Source organism: Gopherus evgoodei, chromosome 7 (genome assembly GCF_007399415.2).
Source record: "Gopherus evgoodei ecotype Sinaloan lineage chromosome 7, rGopEvg1_v1.p, whole genome shotgun sequence".
In the NCBI taxonomy this organism is placed as follows: Eukaryota; Metazoa; Chordata; order Testudines; family Testudinidae; genus Gopherus; species Gopherus evgoodei.
Window position 1 is genome coordinate 58,950,201 of NC_044328.1, and position 17,837 is coordinate 58,968,037.

Consider the following 17,837-nt stretch of genomic DNA (forward strand, 5'->3'; position numbering starts at 1 on the left):
TACAGACAGAAGGCTGAGTGCAGCGTTAACAATGGGGCTGCCCCTGCCCACGAACGAGAATATCTCTTAGAAAAAGCCCAGGGAGAAATTAGCGGGTGAGAACGATTGTAAAGAGCCGAAGATCGAGAAACAACAGCACCTAAGAGAGAGTGACACAATGACGGCAGCACACAACGAGGCTCGGTGCACAGCCGAGATCAGCACAGGAAATGAGACTCACCCAGGAGCAGCCCTGGAGTCTGCTTAGTAAGTTTCACCAACTTGGGTGAAAGGCAAGAGGCTGCCAAAAACACAGGCGTTCCTCGGTTGGTTCCTGCCTTGGTTAGTCCATGAAAGCGGATCACACGTGAAAAGAAACTCCCCCGCGCTCAGTAAATAATGACACTCGATTCTGCAGAGTGGATTTCCCTGGCAAGCTCTCCAGTAGCGTACAGCTGCTGTACTCCTTCTTGGCAGCACAGGAAATCTACTAATCATGTCTATCAGGCCACGCCTCTCTTTCGCAACAGGACGCACACACAGGCAGGGTCATTTTACACAAAGGAGAACTTCCAGGGAGTATTTGCCTGAGTTTGCCTCTCCTCCTGGAGTCAATTCTACCCTAACCTCTCCATGCACATTAGCTAGTTCCTTATGACATAATCTAGCTTCCCTGCCCCCACCCACCCATAACCCGTCTCTCTAAAGGTTTGCAGGGGGAAAGTTCATATATTGGCCTAAATTTAGCTAAGAGAAACACCCACTAATTCCAGTCACGTGCATTTTAGACACTCCCTCCAGTTAATTTTTTATTCAGTTTAATGTGATTCCTCCCCCTCCACACCCACTGTTTTTAATACTTGTAACACTCAGCAGCCTGACTGTGGCTCAGCTGTACTTCATACACCCCAGGGGATTAATTAAAGCACACAGCCTTCCTGAGAGGTTATAATCAGCCTACTTCCAGACCTGCCTCCCATCTCTTGTTTTAGATTGATTTTAAATCAGTTTTTAATGTATCATACACAGTATTGCTACAGTCCTCATTTTAATCACAAGTCTTGCACTATTTGCTGTTTGCCTTCAAACCCCAGCTCCTGGAGTCCTGTGACTAGGTGACAACAATAGTGTAATCATGCCTCAGAGGGCCCTGGTGCAAGAATAGATTAGGGGCCCCCTTCCCAATTCTGAAATCTAAAATTTTGCTTGCCCCCAATATCCCCATTTTCCCCACAGCCCACCAACATCCTCCACTCCCTCACCCCCACCCACCAACATCTAGCCCCTAGCACCTCACCCATTGCCACGGAAAATTTGTTAGTCACTCACCCCTACTTCAGTGTTCTGCCCCATCCAAGCCTAAGGGTAGCTGCTCCCACCACCTGACCCACCCTGTCACAAAACCAGTCAAATTTGAGTGATGAGTGGCATCACAACCTTGCACGTGGAGTCAAAGCTCAACCCAGGTTTGGCCTAGCCTCGTGGTGCAGGAGAGGCCGGGCCAAACCTGAGTGGCACTACAACCCCATGTTTCAAGTTGCAATGCCACTCGCTCACATTTGCCCCAGCTGCTTCCTCTGCAGTGATGGGGATGGGCAACAGGGCCAACTTTGAGTGAATAGTTTTGCCAAGTGAAGTGCCAGAATGCCATTCCATTCCATAACCTTCTTGGGGGGTCAGGTCCCACTGTGCCATTGTACAGTGGAACCTCAGAGTTATGAACACCAGAGTTACTAACTGACCGGTCAATCACACTCCTCATTTGGAAGCAAAGTACACAATCAGGCAGCAGCAGAGACCCCCCCCCCCAAAAAAAAAAGTACAGTGCTGTGTTAAATGTAAACTACTTCAAAAATAAAGGGAAATACAAAAAGATTTGACAAGGTAAGAACACTGTTTCTGTGCTTGTTTCATTTAAATTAAGATGTTAAAAACAGCATTTTTCTTCTGCATAGTATATTTTCAAAGCTGTATTTAGTCAATGTTCAGTTGTAAATTTTTGAAAGAACAACTATAATGTTTTGTTCAGAGTCACAAACAACCTCCACTCCCAAGGTGTTTGTAACTCTGAGATTCTACTGTCGCTACGCCACATTGGATAAAAGCTTGAAAACATTTAACTGAGGACACACTAAAGGCTCAGCCACCAAAGAATCCAAGAACACATTTTTAAAAATGTCTTGTGATTTTTAAATCAACTTCCTGCTTGGGGGAGTGGGAGGAGATGGACTAATTAATGGATTTTGAACACTTGCACTTGGCGATAATATTCAGAGAGGTGAGAGTAATCATATCATCTGGTTTTCTGGGAACACCTCCATGTAAGATTTCCCCAGTTTTGTGATTATGTTTATGAAAAACAGCTCTCTGTTCCTGAACCTGGCAATCATTAGATTGCTCAGACCACCTTCATAGGCTGCTCCTGGCTATCATTCGATTGCTGTGCGGAGCTCCTGTACATTGATGCATCTGCTGCTCTGGAAACAGCTGCTCCCTGATGGTTACCATTCAACTATTCAGAGAGCACCAGTAACTTGGCTTGCTTGGGTGAGTAGTAGGCTGGACCTTCTTGACCCACAGAGTCTCTGCTGGGTGATATTAGCAGGGATCCCCAGTACAAGGGCTCTTAGAATTAACATGCCACAGAGATACATGGAGCAGTTCCCACCTCTCAGAGCTATTGTTTCAGACTGTCTGCAAACTCAAGCAGACACCACTGCTTCAATTATGTTGTTTATGTTTTCAAGCATTTCTTCATAACCTCGGGGCTGCAAACTTAAATTTAAAAAAAGGAATAAAAGTTGAGAGTCTGATGTAATTCCATGCCCCCTTGAGCTGGAGCCTGAGGCACAGGCCTTATGGTGCCTATGTCTTGGCGTGGTCCTGTTGAGTGGTTCTGCAGTGAGGAGAAGAGATCCGGTGGTTCTCAACCTATTTACCATTGTAGGCTGCATATGTGGGCCATATCCAGTACTATGTGTATGGCCCTGAGGATGTCACATGGGCCGCAGCTCTGTGCTGATTGGGCTGCAAGCAGGCCACGGGTTGAGAACTACTGACTGAGCATTGCAGGATGCAGTGCTGAACTTTGGTGCCCTCTTCCTTTTTAACAGTGCAGAAAGTTGGGTGGGAAATGCACTGTCACACTACTCCTCTCGGAACTGGTGTATGCAGTGATGAGCTGCCAAAATACTAACAACCAGTTCCCTCCTCCTCACCCCACAAGGGGATCATACTCCCCACCCCTCCCAGGACTCCTGCCCCGTCCAACCCATGTTCTTTGACAGCCCCCGCCCAGGGACCCCTGCCCCATCCACCTCCCTTCCCTATCCCATAACTGCCCCCTGCCACCCCATCCAACCCCTCCTTTCATTCCTGATGGCCCCCCGGGACCCCCACTCCAACCAACCATCCCTTCTCTCCATCCCCTTACTGTCCCTGGAACCCCTGCTCCTGCCTGCCCGCCCCCCACCACCCCATCCAACCCCTGCTCCTTCCTGACTGCCCCCCCAGGACCCTTGCCCCCATTCAATCCCCCTGTTCCCTGCCCTCTGACTACCTCAACACTAGTCCACCTCCCCAGCTCCCCTGCCCTCTATCCAACACCCCCTCCCCGCTCCCTTACCACGCTGCCTGGAGGTGGGGACTGGGCCTGGCCGCTCGGCCGGGATTGGGACTGGAGCCAGGGCACCCAGTTGGCAGGACCAGGGCCGGACCGGGCCGCCCAGCTGGTCGAGACCGGGCCGGAGCTGAGCCATGCCACACGGCCGAGGTCGGGACTGGGCCGGAGCTGAGCCGCCCGGGGTCCGGGTCCAGGCCAGAGCCGTGCGGCACCTGGAGTCGTCCTCACGCCCTGCCTTCCTGCCCCAGCTCACCTGAAGGAAGCTGCTGCTTCCTTCTCAGCCCTCCCAGGCTTCCCGCGCAAACAGCTGATTCGCAGGAAGCCGGAAAGGGGGAGGAGAAGCCAGGGGAGCCTTCAGGGGAGAAGGTAGAGGCAGAGTGAGGTGAGTTGGGGCCGGGGGAAGGGCAGGGAGCTGCAGGAGCTTTTGTTAAATTTAAAAGCGCTTTTTGAACCAGCTGTGCCTCGCAGAACAACCGGTTCTAAAAGGATCCTTTGGTGTCGTATAGACTAACAGACGTTTTGGAGCATGAGCTTTCATGGATGAATACCCACTTCGTCAGATGCACCAAGGTTCTAAAAGGGCTTCTAAATTTAACAACTGGTTCCCGCAAACCGGTGTGAACCGGCTCTAGCTCACCACTGGGTGTATGTTGGCAACTTCTCTAATCTCTGTCCATGCCCTTTGCCTGTGGCCACCCATCTCCCCTGCCACCAACATCCCGGACTTTCATTTGAAATGATCTGATCAACAAGGAAGGTGAGGGGGCAGCAGAGGGAGTCTAGGAGGCTTTGGTAGCCTCTAGCCATAGAGATTGCAGCAATCAACATTGTAAAGAGATTCTACATCCTTTGTGACAGGCTTGTGAAAGGGTTGCTGTTATACTGTATGCAGGGAACATTAGAGTGGGTATATTTTCACCTTTAAGCCCTCGTCCAGACTAACCCGCGGCATCGGCGGGTTAAAATCGATTGCTCGGGGATCGATATATCGCGTCTAGTCTGGACGCGGTGTATCGATCCCCGAGCGCGCTTACATCGATTCCGGAACTCCATCAATCCGAACGGAGTTCCAGAATCGACACGGAGAGCCGCGGACATCGATGCGGCGCCGTCCAGACTGGTGAGTACCTCGATTTTAGAAATTCGACTGCAGCTACGTTATTCTCGTAGCTGAAGTTGCGTATCTAAAATCGATTTTAATTCCTAGTCTGGACGTGGCCTAAGAGTAGGGATTACCGCAGCAGTCACTCTTAATGTTTCAATTGCCTTTGCCACTAACCAACCAATGTTCCCCCTATATTCACAATATCACCTCATTGTAAAGTTTAAATAGCATCCCCTCTATTGCAGTAACTGTAACTGCAAAGGCAAACTTGTAAAGTCTGTAAAGCTTTGTTTGGCCAAGGCTTCAATTCTCTCACCAGAATGAAGTGGAAAACAAGACTGATAGAGATGCAAACTGTCATGTTTACACATAGCTCATCAACACTGTTTCCTGTGGCCATCACAGAATGTTTCCTGACATTAATGAGGGACCAGGAAGAGTTGCTGGCATGGGGCACAGGGACCACAGCTGTAGTTTTGCTGAATCAAAACAGCCAGTAGGATTAGACTGGACCATTTATTTCAGCTAACTCACATTGTAACTGCTATTTCATATTTCTCCATATTTTCCCCCAGCCTATCTCCCTCTAGCATTTCCAATAGGGCGGTGCATGTAGTGGCTGATCCACTAACTTAGTCTCAGATGTAACAGGCAGTCTACTAGGGGAAGTGACTGAGGCCACATCTACACTACAACATAAAATCGAAATTATTAAAACCGGTTTTATAAAACTGGTTTTATAAAATCGATTTTACACGTCCACACTAGGGCACATTAATTCAGTGGTGTGCGTCCATGGTCCTAGGCTACCATCGATTTCCGGAGCGGTGCACTCTGGGTAGCTCAGTAAAAGAATGAGACCAATAACTTCGATTTCCATCCACACTAACCCTAAATCGATATAGTAATATCGATTTTAGGATTATTCCTCTCGTTGGGGAGGAGTACAGAAATCGAGTTAAAGAGCCCTTAAAAGTGATTTAAAGTGCCTTGTAGTGTGGACGGGTACAGCATTAAATCGATTTAACGCTGTTTAAATCGATTTAACGCTGTAGTGCGGACCAGGCCTGAGGAACATTCATTCTCGCTCTCCAAGAAGCTTGAAAAAGCATTAGTGTGGGAATGATAGCGAGTCTATTATCCTCAATCCACATGGACTGAACCACTGTCATCCCCCCTAATGTTTTATCAAGCATCTTCCCTGTAGTTGATTACATTAGTAATTTCCTCCCAAGCCCATTTTTATAAATGCATATATATGGTGTATTTATAAAATGGCCAGACTCTACCATTCCCTCCATTAATCCCATCTCAAATCTCCTATATTAGAAAAGTAGAATGTACATAACAGTAAAAAGGGCACAAGATTATTTGTCTTTCAGCAGCTCTTGTTAAGTCTTTTCTAACAAGTTTCTTCTAGCCCAGTCAGAATCCATGGTATTCAGTTACTGGCACATTTATTTACTATGCAAATTCTTTGCAGTACCCCTTTAGCATCGACCTTCCTTGCGACTGGAGAAGCAGTGACATCCAGTGGTGAAACTATACAGAGTAGGTTTTCTTGTATGTCTGCCTTAAAATGCTCTCTTGTTTTGTAGGAAATAAATCTGAAAAATGCAGGGAGGATTTGTTGGAATTTTCTTCTTTTTACACAAGCTTGTAAATGGCACCAACTGCAGGTGGTCTCACAGCAACAAGAACATATAACTGACAAAGTGAAACAAAAAAACACAGCATAGAAAACAAACAGAAAAGACCCTGTTATGTAGATAGTTTACTAGATGACTTAAAGGGAGACTGTAAACCTGAGATCTACATCAGCATTTTTAAAAGAATGAGTTGAAAGCAGTTTCAGCTACTAAAATCTTCCCCCACGTCTTCTGGCTAATTTGGTGATTTCACAACAGTATCCTGTTGTTTAAAAGGATGTTTTCATATTCGTGTGGGGAGAAAAAAAAAACAAAACAAAAACCAAAAACAACTCATCCCCAGACAAGGGGAAACAGGCTATAGTGAAACAGACCTTACGCAACTTGCTTTCTTTCACAAACACAGAGTAAACTAACTGAAAAACCAGAATTTGCTTTCCGATCTCTTCTAGTTACAGTCATTTTACCCCAGGTCTTACTTGTAACTAAAGTAGGTAAACAATTTTCAGACCAAAGTGATTTAAAAGTTGAGGATGTCTCTTTAAAGGAGTCGCTCAGATTTATTAAAAAAAGAGAGCAGAACAAATGAAAGAAATGTAAGAAGCTGATCCAGCAGGGGTCACTGATGCTGCACAGCAGCCATCAACACAGCAGCTAATCGCAATGAGCAAAAATACATTGAATTTTTACATTCACGTAAAGAATATTGTGATAAAGCAGCTATTCAGACTCCTCCTACCCTGCCCACACACTGCAGTGAGGCAGATTCACCAAGTGCTCTGTTATCATTCCAAGTAGATTTAGTTTTTCCTTTGCATTCTCAAGATCACTTGCATTATCTCCTAGAAACTGTCTGCTTCACACAATTTATCCAATTTCCTATTAACTTTCCCTCCCAACCTATTCCCTGTTTCTCTCTCAGTCCTGGAGCTCTCACTAGATTTTTTTTCAGTCCTCTCTCTCTCCACGATTGCTGCATGTTCCAAAAAGACAGGTCAGGCCCCCAGAAGTCTCACGATTGGTTTAAAAATCACAGGATTTTAAGATTTGTTTTTAAATACTACATTTGGAGTTTGTTTGCATTTTGAACCTTTAGGGTTTTGGAGTTCTCTCTGAAATCAGGAGAAACTAGAAAAACTTACATTTTAAAAGACTGAAATAAAACTGAGATGCTGATACAGCCACAGGACTCGAGAATCTCAGGCTTCAAACAAGACACCACGTATCACTGGAGTTGGTAGCACTGCCCTGTAACTGCTCATGTCCAACTGCCATGGGACATTCTGATTCTAACATTCTGTCCCTTCTCCGACCGGAGACATCACCTGAATAGTCTATGTGCTGTGGCTGACCTGAGTGCAAGAGGGCCTGACAGCCCCTAGGGGAGACTCCAGTCCTTGATAAAGCAGCTGAAGCATTGCACAGGGCCTTTTGAGAGGCATAGTCATAGATCAGCCTGGCTGAACAGGGTAAAGGGATACATATAATGCCCTTTACACAATGACTAAGCATTTTAAGCCTGAAATGGGACAGGATGAAAGCTGGCTTCCTGCCTCAGTTTCCTTAACCCCACAGCATGGCAGAAGAAATGGATGAAATTTTAACCGTAACTTGGATGGGTCATGCAGGGGTTGAACCTGGAGTCAACAGCAGACTTAAAATCTCTTACATGGAATAGCCACTAGAGAGGGACATAGGCCCATGTTCTGACAGGATGGGATACAAAAGCACTGGAGTTTCTCAGAACCCCACAACAACAGTTTATCTACACTCACAAAATGTAACCTTTAAAATATATCAATATATTAAAATGGTACAACCTTCCCAGTACTGATTTTGTTATAGTGGTATGAAGGTACTTATACCAGCATAATTTATCTCTGTAAATTATACTGCTATAGCTTATTCTCATAAGGCACCTTTATGCTGATCTAACTGCACCCCCACTGGAGGCTGAACGGGTTTAACTATTTCAGTAATAAACACACACACACAAACTAAGAGAGTTAAATCTGTATATAAACTGAGTGTAGACCAACTTAAGATGTAGGACAGCCCAGGGCAATTTCCTGAAGAAAGGCAGAGACATGGGAAAGAACAGCATTTATAACTGTGTTAAATATATAAAAAAGGGTTTTTAATTTATGGAGGGGGGGAGGATTGGCACTCAGAGGCTCGCTATGTGAAAGGGCTCACCAGTACAAAAGTTTGAGAACTACTGATCTAGTCCAACCTTCTGCATAAACCCAACACATAGTACTGCACTCAGTAATTTTTGCATCAGCCCAATAACTTGTAGCTAACCTACCACATTTCTTTTAGAGAGAAATCTAGTCTTAATTCAAAAGACTCCAAGTGATGGATAATCTGCCACATCCCTTGCTAATCTGTTCCAATTATTACTTGCCCTCCCTGACATGTTTCACTTTTGCTACCTGATATGCACTTATTATTCTCTGCTGCATTTAGAATCCTTATTTCACTTATTACTGGGCACGTCCCACCTTGTGGTCATTATCACCACCTCTTAAATATGTCCGATACTGACTTTTAATTTTCCTTTCAAATCAGAATATGAAGCATATGAGGCACCATCTTTAATCAAACAAAGCCAATGGCAGAACTACCACTGAATTCAAAGGGAGCGGGACTGGACCCCATATGTAAAAACTGTAGCAATCAGACATGTGTCTAAGATTCTCAGCGCAAGGAGAAAGGGTGGACTCTCACCAACACAGAGACTTCTAACTATTTTAATAAAATTAAATTTGAAAACCAAGGCATTTCATTTACATAATTTATTATCATCTTTCAACCTCGTTGACTCCTGCCTTAGCAATGTCCTACTCCCCAGGCACCCAGATATTCTCTTATTTTTCTGGCTCTAACTGGACCCATCTAGGTTACACCTTAATATTTTGGGCCCAGCCTTTCATTAATGTGGTAAGAGACAAAAAACTAGTAGAAACTGTGGGTGCCTGAGAGACTACAAAGCACAAACAAGTCAGCTACCATCAAAGAGGTTGTTCATTTGTTGACTAATTTCAGAGAGAATCCTCCAGCTGAGCTATTACTGAATAGTCTAAGAAAGCAATTACACTGCATGTTATACAATTATACAGATGTTCTACATTTTCGAGCCAAGACTGAACATGTGTAACTATTAGTCAGTGTCTGCAGCTTGTGGTTTTATCTTCTCAGCAGCTTCAAGGACAGACTGAAGGCTCACTTTGTCTCCAAATTCTCTCTCTCGATGCTCCAAGAGAACACCCTAGTGAGAGGGAAAGGAAAAAAAAGTGCAGTGATTTCTTTTTATATGGGGATACAGTTAAATAGAATGCACTATTTTAGAACCCAAAAACATTGCTTTTCACTTTCTATCTGATTGAGAAACGAGTAAAAGACGATATGATCCAATTTCTCAGATACGGGATTAATCAAGTCAACCAAACAAATATGAGTTTCCCCTCATATTACTTATGTTAGGGCACATTATGCAAGGATATGTGCTGTGGCATTTTCTTATAAACTAGATAAACTCTTCTTACAGTACACTCATGCTTCCATCTCAGGAAGATTAGTGCAAATACAAATTTCAAGTAATCTGCTCAAGCACCATTAGTAGGGCCCTACCAAATTCGTGGCCAGGAAATACGCATCACGGACTATGAAATCTGGTCTCCCCCCATGAAATCTGGTCTTTTGTGTGCTTTTACCCTAAACTATGAAGATTTCATAGGAGAGATCAGCGTTTCTCAAATTGGGGATCCTAACCCAAAAGGGAGATGTGGGAGGAGGTCACAAGGTTATTTTAGCAGGGTGTGTGTGTGTGTGTGTGTGTGTGTGCGCGCGTCACAGTATTGCCACCCTTACTTATGCGTTGCCTTCAGATCTGGGCAGCTGCGAAGCAGCGGCTGTTAGCCAAGCACCCAGTTTTGAAGGCAGTGCCCTGCTAGCAGCAGCGCAGAAGTAAGGGTGGCAATACCATGCCATGTCATCCTTCTGTGTTGCTGCTGGTGGCAGGTCTGCCTTCAGAACTGCGCTCCCAGCCAGAAGCCACCGCTGCTCTCCAGCTGCCCAGCTCTGAAGGCAGCACCACCATCAGCAGCAGAGCAGAAGTAAGGGTAGCAGTATTGCAAACATCTGCCCCCACCCCCAACCTTGGGACCCCTCACAACTCCTTTATGGGTCAGGACCCCTAAAATTACAACACTATGAAATTTTAGATTTAAATAACTGAAATCATGAAATTTTTAAAATCCTATGACCACGAAATTGACCAAAACGGACCATGAATTTGTTATGGCCCTAACCATTAAGCTCTAAGCACATTTAACCAAACAGCAAGTTAGAATTTCCCATAACGCATAAATCTAGCTAAAACAGATTTACAGTAGACTGTATACATAGAATAGAAAGGCAGGTATAAACAGAAAGGAAAAGGCACAAAATGAGCTCAAACTAGCTACAGGAATAAAAAGTCTTCTTGTTTCCCTTTATCAATACATTAGAAGGAAGAGGAAGACCAAGGACAGGGTAGGCTCACTGCTCAGTGAGGAGGGAGAAACAGTAACAGGAAACTTGGAAATGGCAGAGATGCTCAATGACTTCTTTGTTTCGGTCTTCACCGAGAAGTCTGAAGGAATGCCTAACATAGTGAATGCTAATGGGAAAGGGGTAGGTTTAGAAGAAAAAATAAAAAAAGAACAAGTTAAAAATCACTTAGAAAAGTTAGATGCCTGCAAGTCACCAGGGCCTGATGAAATGCATCCTAGAATATTCAAGGAGCTAATAGAGGAGGTATCTGAGCCTCTACTATTATCTTTGGAAAATCATGGGAGACAGGAGAGAAGAAAAGGGCAAATATAATGCCCATCTATAAAATGGGAAATAAAAACAACCCAGGGAACTACAGACCAGTTAGTTTAACTTCTGTGCCAGGGAAGATAATGAAGCAAGTAATTAAGGAAATCATCTGCAAACACTTGGAAGGTGGTAAGGTGACAGGGAATAGCCAGCATGGATTTGTAAAGAACAAATCACGTCAAACCAATCTGATAGGACAGGATAACAAGTCTTGTGGATAAGGGAGAAGCGGTGGATGTGGTATATCTAGACTTTAGTAAGGCATTTGATACGGTCTTGCATGATATTCTCATCAATAAACTAGGCAAATACAACTTAGATGGGGCTACTATAAGGTGGGTCCATAACTGGCTGGATAACCATACTCAGAGAGTAGTTATTAACGGTTCCCAATCCTGTTGGAAAGGTATAACAAGTGGGGTTCCGCAGGGGTCTGTTTTGGGACTGGCTCTGTTCAATATCTTCATCAACGACTTAGATGTTGGCATAGAAAGTACGCTTATTAAATTCACAGATGATACCAAACTGGGAAGGATTGCAACTACTTTGGAGGATAGGGTCATAATTCAAAATGATCTGCACAAGTTGGAGAATGGTCTGAGGTAAACAGGATGAAGTTTAATAAAGACAAATGCAAAGTGTTCCACTTAGGAAGGAACAATCAATTTCACACATACAGAATGAGAAGAGACTGTCTAGGAAGGAGTACGGAAGAAAGGGATCTAGGGGTCATAGTGGACCACAAGCTAAATGTGAGTCAACAGTGTGATGCTGTTACAAAAAAAGCAAACATGATTCTGGGATGCATTAACAGGTGTGGTGTGAGCAAGACACGAGAAGTCATTCTTCCGCTCTACTCTGCACTGGTTAGGCCTCAACTGCAATATTATGTCCAGTTCTACACACCACATTTCAAGAAAGATGTGGAGAAATTGGAGAAGGTCCAGAGAAGAGCAACAAGAATGATTAAAGGTCTAGAGAACATGATCTATGAAGGAAGGCTGAAAGAATTGGGTTTGTTTAGTTTGGAAAAGAGAAGACTGAGAGGGGACATAGGAGCAGTTTTCAGGTATCTAAAAGGGTGTCATAAGGAGGAGGGAGAAAACTTGTTCACCTTAGCCTCTAAGGATAGAACAAGCAGCAATGGGCTTAAACTGCAGCAAGGAAGGTTTAGGTTGGACATTAGGAAAAAGTTCCTAACTGTCAGGGTGGTTAAACACTGGAATAAACTGCCTAGGGAGGTTGCAGAATCTCCATCTCTGGAGATATTTAAGAGTAGGTTAGACAAATGGCTATCAGGGATGGTCTAGACCGTATTTGGTCCTGCCATGAGGGCAGGGGATTGGACTCAATGACCTCTCGAGGTCCCTTCCAGCCCTAGAGTCTATGAATCTATGACATTTGTTGCATACTTTATATAAATTATTTATACCCTGATAGCATCCAATCTTCGGCACTTTCAAGACAGATAGACACACCCCCATTCTAAATCTTACTTTGACTAGCTGTGTGATTACTGAACAAGCAAATGTTTCTTGGAAGCATCAGTTACCCAGGACCAAATTTCCAAAGGCGACTAGTGATTTTTTGGGTGCCCAACTTGAGACAATTTAAATCACAATTTATGAAGTCTGCTACATATTTATCTCCATGCTCTTAAATTTTACAAAACAATTTGATAAGATCACACTATACAGTAAGTCTTTGGGATGTTATATTTTAAGATGGACCCCAAGTTAGATCTAGAGCTGATTTTTTCCAAAATGTGATAGTAGTTAAATCCAGATTTATAGTTCAAGCCCACCTTTCAGGGATATTGTACTATGATGTTTTGTAAACAAACTGAGGATGGTTATCAAAAATGTGTATCTATCATTCGTTCCATACAGTGTTTGATTTGAGTCAATGTCATCATGAAGTCTTTGTTTGTTTAAGAACATGAACAAATACAACAGTATTTAGGACTGAGGTTTCCCACCCCCACACACATCATAACCAGTAACGGGAGAAGATCACTTATTTGGTGCAAAGTCACCTCCAAAATTTTAAGTTAAAAATGAGAAGTCATTACCAGGGGCACATCCACCAGCTTAGTGGAAAGTCATGTGAACTGCCAATTGTAATTTTTAATAGAATAGTAGATCATCAGTGAAGTGGATGGAAAATCTCCTTAATGGGTAAGTATCAGAATATTTGGAAGTGATTATAAGAGATTTGTTTTCAAGGGCAGCGAGCTGATTGGAAGATGTTCTGTGAATGTCACTGCACAAGACAAGAGATGCCCCAAGCCCACAACTAGAACATAGGACAGGGCAGAAATTAGTAGCTGACTGTGGCCTTGTCATGTTCTAAGAGTAAGTGACTAAAGCAGGAGGCCTTTGGGATCTCATAGGGGCATGAAGGAAACTGAAGGGAAGAGGGGATGAAAAAAAAAAAAAAAAGAGAAATTCCCCAAAGCCATGCAGTACCTGCTTCCCAGCACCAATCACATAAACTCCTCCCAGGATGAACCCTTCTCCTTTCAGGTTACCACTGTATCCATTCTTCCAAGCGCGAAGGAAGTTCTGCCAAACTCCTAAGCGGATAAGACCCATTGACAGCATTTTTCGCTTGTGAGGACCATAGAAATTTTTCTGTAGAAGGACAGAAAGAAAACTCAATAAACAAAAAACAACAGTGACAGAGGAGACTTTCCTAACTGTAATCAAGGAAGCCAGCTAGCCTCTGCATCCAGAACAGTTTCTAACAAGTAATATTTGGGTATACAGAACTGAATGATGCCTTTAGTAATTTTATTAGGACAGAAGTTCCTTTAAAACAGTAAAAGGTCACCTACTTTCCACACAATCAGCAACATCCAGTTGTTTTGTCACTGCTGCCATTCCAGATTTATGGAGCTGATCAACCTACTACATTCACTTCCTGGACATCTTGACTGCTGACATCAGCAGCGTGTTTTTGAATTAACAGATTTGTTTTGAACTACTGGGCAGAACTCCCTCTAGAATAGCCTGTCTTTTTTCATGTGCTGGAAAAAAGGGATGGGGTTGCCACCACTCACCATTTTACTGTCAGTCTCATGATATTGTTTTTCCTAAAGTCCCTGCTTTTGGATTCATGCAATTGAGAGAACCGGAGCTTTCACTCAAGAGGCTGTTCCAGTGTTGGAGAGGTATGTTAGGAAACATGACCCAGAAAGATCCAAAAACAACAGAAGGCAAATAAAAACCATATATCATGATTTCTAAACCTCAAGATTTTGAGGGTGTGATGCATGATTTCTGAATTCTTGTGTTTGGCAACAGCATAAGTTTTCAGCAAACATAGCAACAAGCAGTTAGATTTCTACCATTTGTTGTTCTTTGAATGTTGCACTGCAACATGAACTTATCACACCCTTCTATTTTATTGTTAGTCCTTGGTTTTAATATCAGGATAACTATCAGACAGTGCATCCCAGTGGAAGAAAAGAGAAAAATAGTTGGCATGATCTTACTGTTTGCTTAGAGGTGTGGGGGGAAAAAAAATCATGCAAGAACATGTCAACAGTACACAGCAGAAAGACAGCTGAGCTTGTAAACTGAGCAAATTTATATATAGAAAATCTAAGCAGATTAACTTCTTAAGACACAAAAGGCTATTCAATCAGTTTTCAGATACCTAAGTTTCATTCAGGCCACACTATGCAGATTGCTTGAAAAGGCTTGGTGGATACAGATGCTGACTCAAGCAAGCTTAAAACAAACAGAGCAATACAAACATACCTTTTCATCCAGAAATATTTCCCCTTTGAAATAATGCTGAAAATCCTCCACTTCAATCCCAATCTTTTCTTTCACAACAGCATAGAGGGGGACGCCAAGTTGGTCAAGCTGAGGTTTGAGAGAGGAAAGTTCAGAAGCCTCCTAGAAGACAATGAGAGTAATGCCATGTTTTACTACTGGATGGAAATCTGAAAGGCTCAACATTTGGCATGTACCCACTTGGGTGGATGGTGGTTAGAGGTGCAAAGTGGATGCAATGAAGTGTAATAAACAGGGCAAATGTGTGAGTTCTAGTCCTAGGCTGTCTATTGGCATAGAGACATCTTCACCAGAGATGAAGGTGTGATTGCAGTGCAGGCAGGTATATGCACACTAACTTTAATCTAGATGGTGCAGCTAACAGTGGGTATGTATTCAGGTTGCTGGCCTGTGCGAAGATCCATGCTACTGCATATTCACTGCTATTGTTACCCATGCTAGGTAGATTAAAGCTAGTGTAGGTATGCCTACCTCTCTGCAATCATTCCTTCATTCACCATACTCTTACTAGGGCTGACTTCACTAGGAAAGGGAGTTTTAAGCATGTATTTGCAAAAATCCTAGCAAAGGCTAAAGCGAAAGTCTTAATATTGTAACTTGCCTTGTCCATGCTAGGATTTTAGCATTTGTTAAACACACACATTCTTTCCTAGTGAAGATATGGCCACTGTGTGCAAGGCCTCTCTGTGCCTCAGTTTCTCCACCTGCAAAATGGTGAATAGGCACAAATGTACCCTTTTCATGCTGCAGATCAAAGAGTGCTATGCAGCTTTTATTATACAAGGAAGAGGTAAAATGAGTTATTTTTTCTAGTGTATACAGTGAAACTGTGTTTCTTCTGCATGCACTTTCAGGATACCAGCAGTTATGCTGCTTTATGTGTCCCAGGCAATGTGATATACTCCTGGGGAAATTCTGCGCAACTACGCACGTGCATAATTAATGAGCCATGTGTATTTTAAATTTTTTGTGCAGAAAAAAGCTTCTGTCGACATTTGCTGCAGTTCCTCTAGACTCAGACTCATAAGGACTAGTGGGGAGGACGGACTGGTGCAGGAGTTGAATGGGAGTGGAGGCACAGGGCCACAGCGGGGAGGGAGGTGCAGGGCCACATGGTGATGGGGCAGGGGATTTAGAGCTACGTATGGACAGGGGAGTGGCTGGGTGGGGGCATAGAGCCACATGGAGATGAGGGAGTGGGTGTCTGAGTGAGGGTGGATGGACACATGTGGGGACAGGGGCAGATGTACCTGACTGAATGGGAGAGGCTAAGGGCATCAGTCAGGGTCTGCATGGGGCAAGCTCCCTAACAATCCCTCCCCACCCCCGAAAGAAACCTGTTCTATACTTTTCCCACCCATATCCAGCAACCTTCCAAGTTCACACCCAGGCTCCTTCTCAGCAATTTACTCTCCTCTCTCTCAGCTCCTCCGTTACCCTTGACTCCCCCAAGCCTTTGCATTGCTTCTGAGGGGTGTGGTAAATATAGTTCTGTATTGTAGTTTAAGTGAATTATTACTCAGAGTTCTGTATTAACATGCCTAGTATGGAATCTATTTGTCCAAAAACATTTCCTGAATCTTTTTTGTTGTCTGTATTGTTACAGTGTTTGATAGGTATTTTGAAATAAATGACCAAAAATAATTGAAACTGGTGTGATTATAGTGCAGGGGTCGGCAACCTTTCACAAGTGGTGTGCCGAGTCTCCATTTATTCACTTTAATTTAAGGTTTCACATGCCAGTAATACATTTTAATGTTTTTTAGAAGGTCTCTCTCTATAGGTCTATATATTATATAACTGAACTAGTGTTGTATTGTAAAATAAACAAGGTTTTCAAAATGTTTAAGAAGCTTCATTTAAAATTAAATTAAAATGTTGATCTTAAGCCGCTGGCCCGCTCAGCCCGCTGTTGGTCTGGGGTTCTGTTCACCTAGGCCGGCAGCGGACTGGGCGGGGCCTGCACCCAGGACCCCGGCTGGCAAGGGTCTGGCAGCCAGAACCCAAGAGCACTGCTGCTCAGGGGTTCCATCTGCCGGCTCCTGCCAGCAGGGATCCCAGCTGCCAGACCCGCTCAGCCCACTGCCGGTTTGGGGTCCCAGCCCCACCCACATACAGTGGGTACCTACCTTCTCCCTGGTTCTGGATCATTCTCTTCCTCTCTCTGCACTGAGCTGAGGGTGGGAGTGCACTGAGCACAGGGCTGGGGGTGAAGGGTCTGGCCAGGAGCTAGAATGAGGGAGAGAGCTCAGGGTTGGGGCAGGAGGTTTGGGTGTGGGGCACTTACCTGGGAAGCTCCCATTCGGTGTGAGGTACAGGTGGGAATGTGGGGTGTGTGTGTGCAGGAGCTCCCATTTGGTGCTCTGGGTGGGGGTTGGGATGTGGGGTGTGTGTGTGCGCAAGAGTCAGGGCAGAGGGCTAGGGGCATGTGAGGGGGGTGCAGGTGTCAGGGCAGGGGGGCTAGGTATGTGTGGGGGTGCCAGTGTCAGGGCTGTGGTTGTGGGGGGTGAGTGAAGGAGTCAAGCAGAGGGCTGGGTGTGTATGAAGGAGGTACAGGGCTCAGGGCAGGGGCCTGGGGGCTGTGCAGGGCTGCGGGGCTCAGGAGAGAGGGATGGGTGTGGGGGGGGGGTCGAGTCAGGGCAGGGGGCTGGAGGGGATATGCCCCTATTCCACCACTTCCTTCCCCAAGGCCCTGCCCCTGCTTCTTCTCTGCCTCTGCCCTCACAAGGCCCATCAGCTGGCAAGGAAGGAGGGACAGTGAGGCAGAAGATGGGCAGGAACCCAGCACACTATAGGAAGAGGCAGGTGAGCCA

General features: G+C 44.5%; 2 protein-coding genes across 19 annotated transcripts in view; both read right to left on the reverse strand.

Annotated features, from left to right (window-relative positions):
* The window catches only part of TSPAN14 (tetraspanin 14), a 76,222-nt gene extending 75,554 nt beyond the window's left edge, over positions 1-668 (reverse strand). For 6 of the 15 annotated variants that reach the window (XM_030571111.1, XM_030571112.1, XM_030571110.1 and 3 more), the window contains exons 1-2: positions 221-667; positions 4-139 (exon numbers count right to left, since the gene is read on the reverse strand). The gene's annotated coding sequence lies outside the window, so the exon portion shown is untranslated. Of the gene's footprint in view, positions 1-3; positions 140-220 lie in introns of all 15 variants that reach the window. The other 9 variants (XM_030571117.1, XM_030571118.1, XM_030571116.1 and 6 more) reach the window with 4 other exon arrangements.
* A 6,636-nt stretch (positions 669-7,304) lies between these two features.
* PRXL2A (peroxiredoxin like 2A) overlaps positions 7,305-17,837 on the reverse strand; it is a 29,031-nt gene continuing 18,498 nt past the window's right edge. For all 4 annotated transcript variants that reach the window (XM_030571128.1, XM_030571127.1, XM_030571125.1 and 1 more), the window contains exons 4-6: positions 14,986-15,126; positions 13,690-13,854; positions 7,305-9,626 (exon numbers count right to left, since the gene is read on the reverse strand). In XM_030571128.1, coding sequence (XP_030426988.1) covers positions 9,519-9,626; positions 13,690-13,854; positions 14,986-15,126 — 414 coding nt within the window. In that variant the 3' untranslated portion in view covers positions 7,305-9,518. The remainder of the gene's footprint in view (positions 9,627-13,689; positions 13,855-14,985; positions 15,127-17,837) is intronic.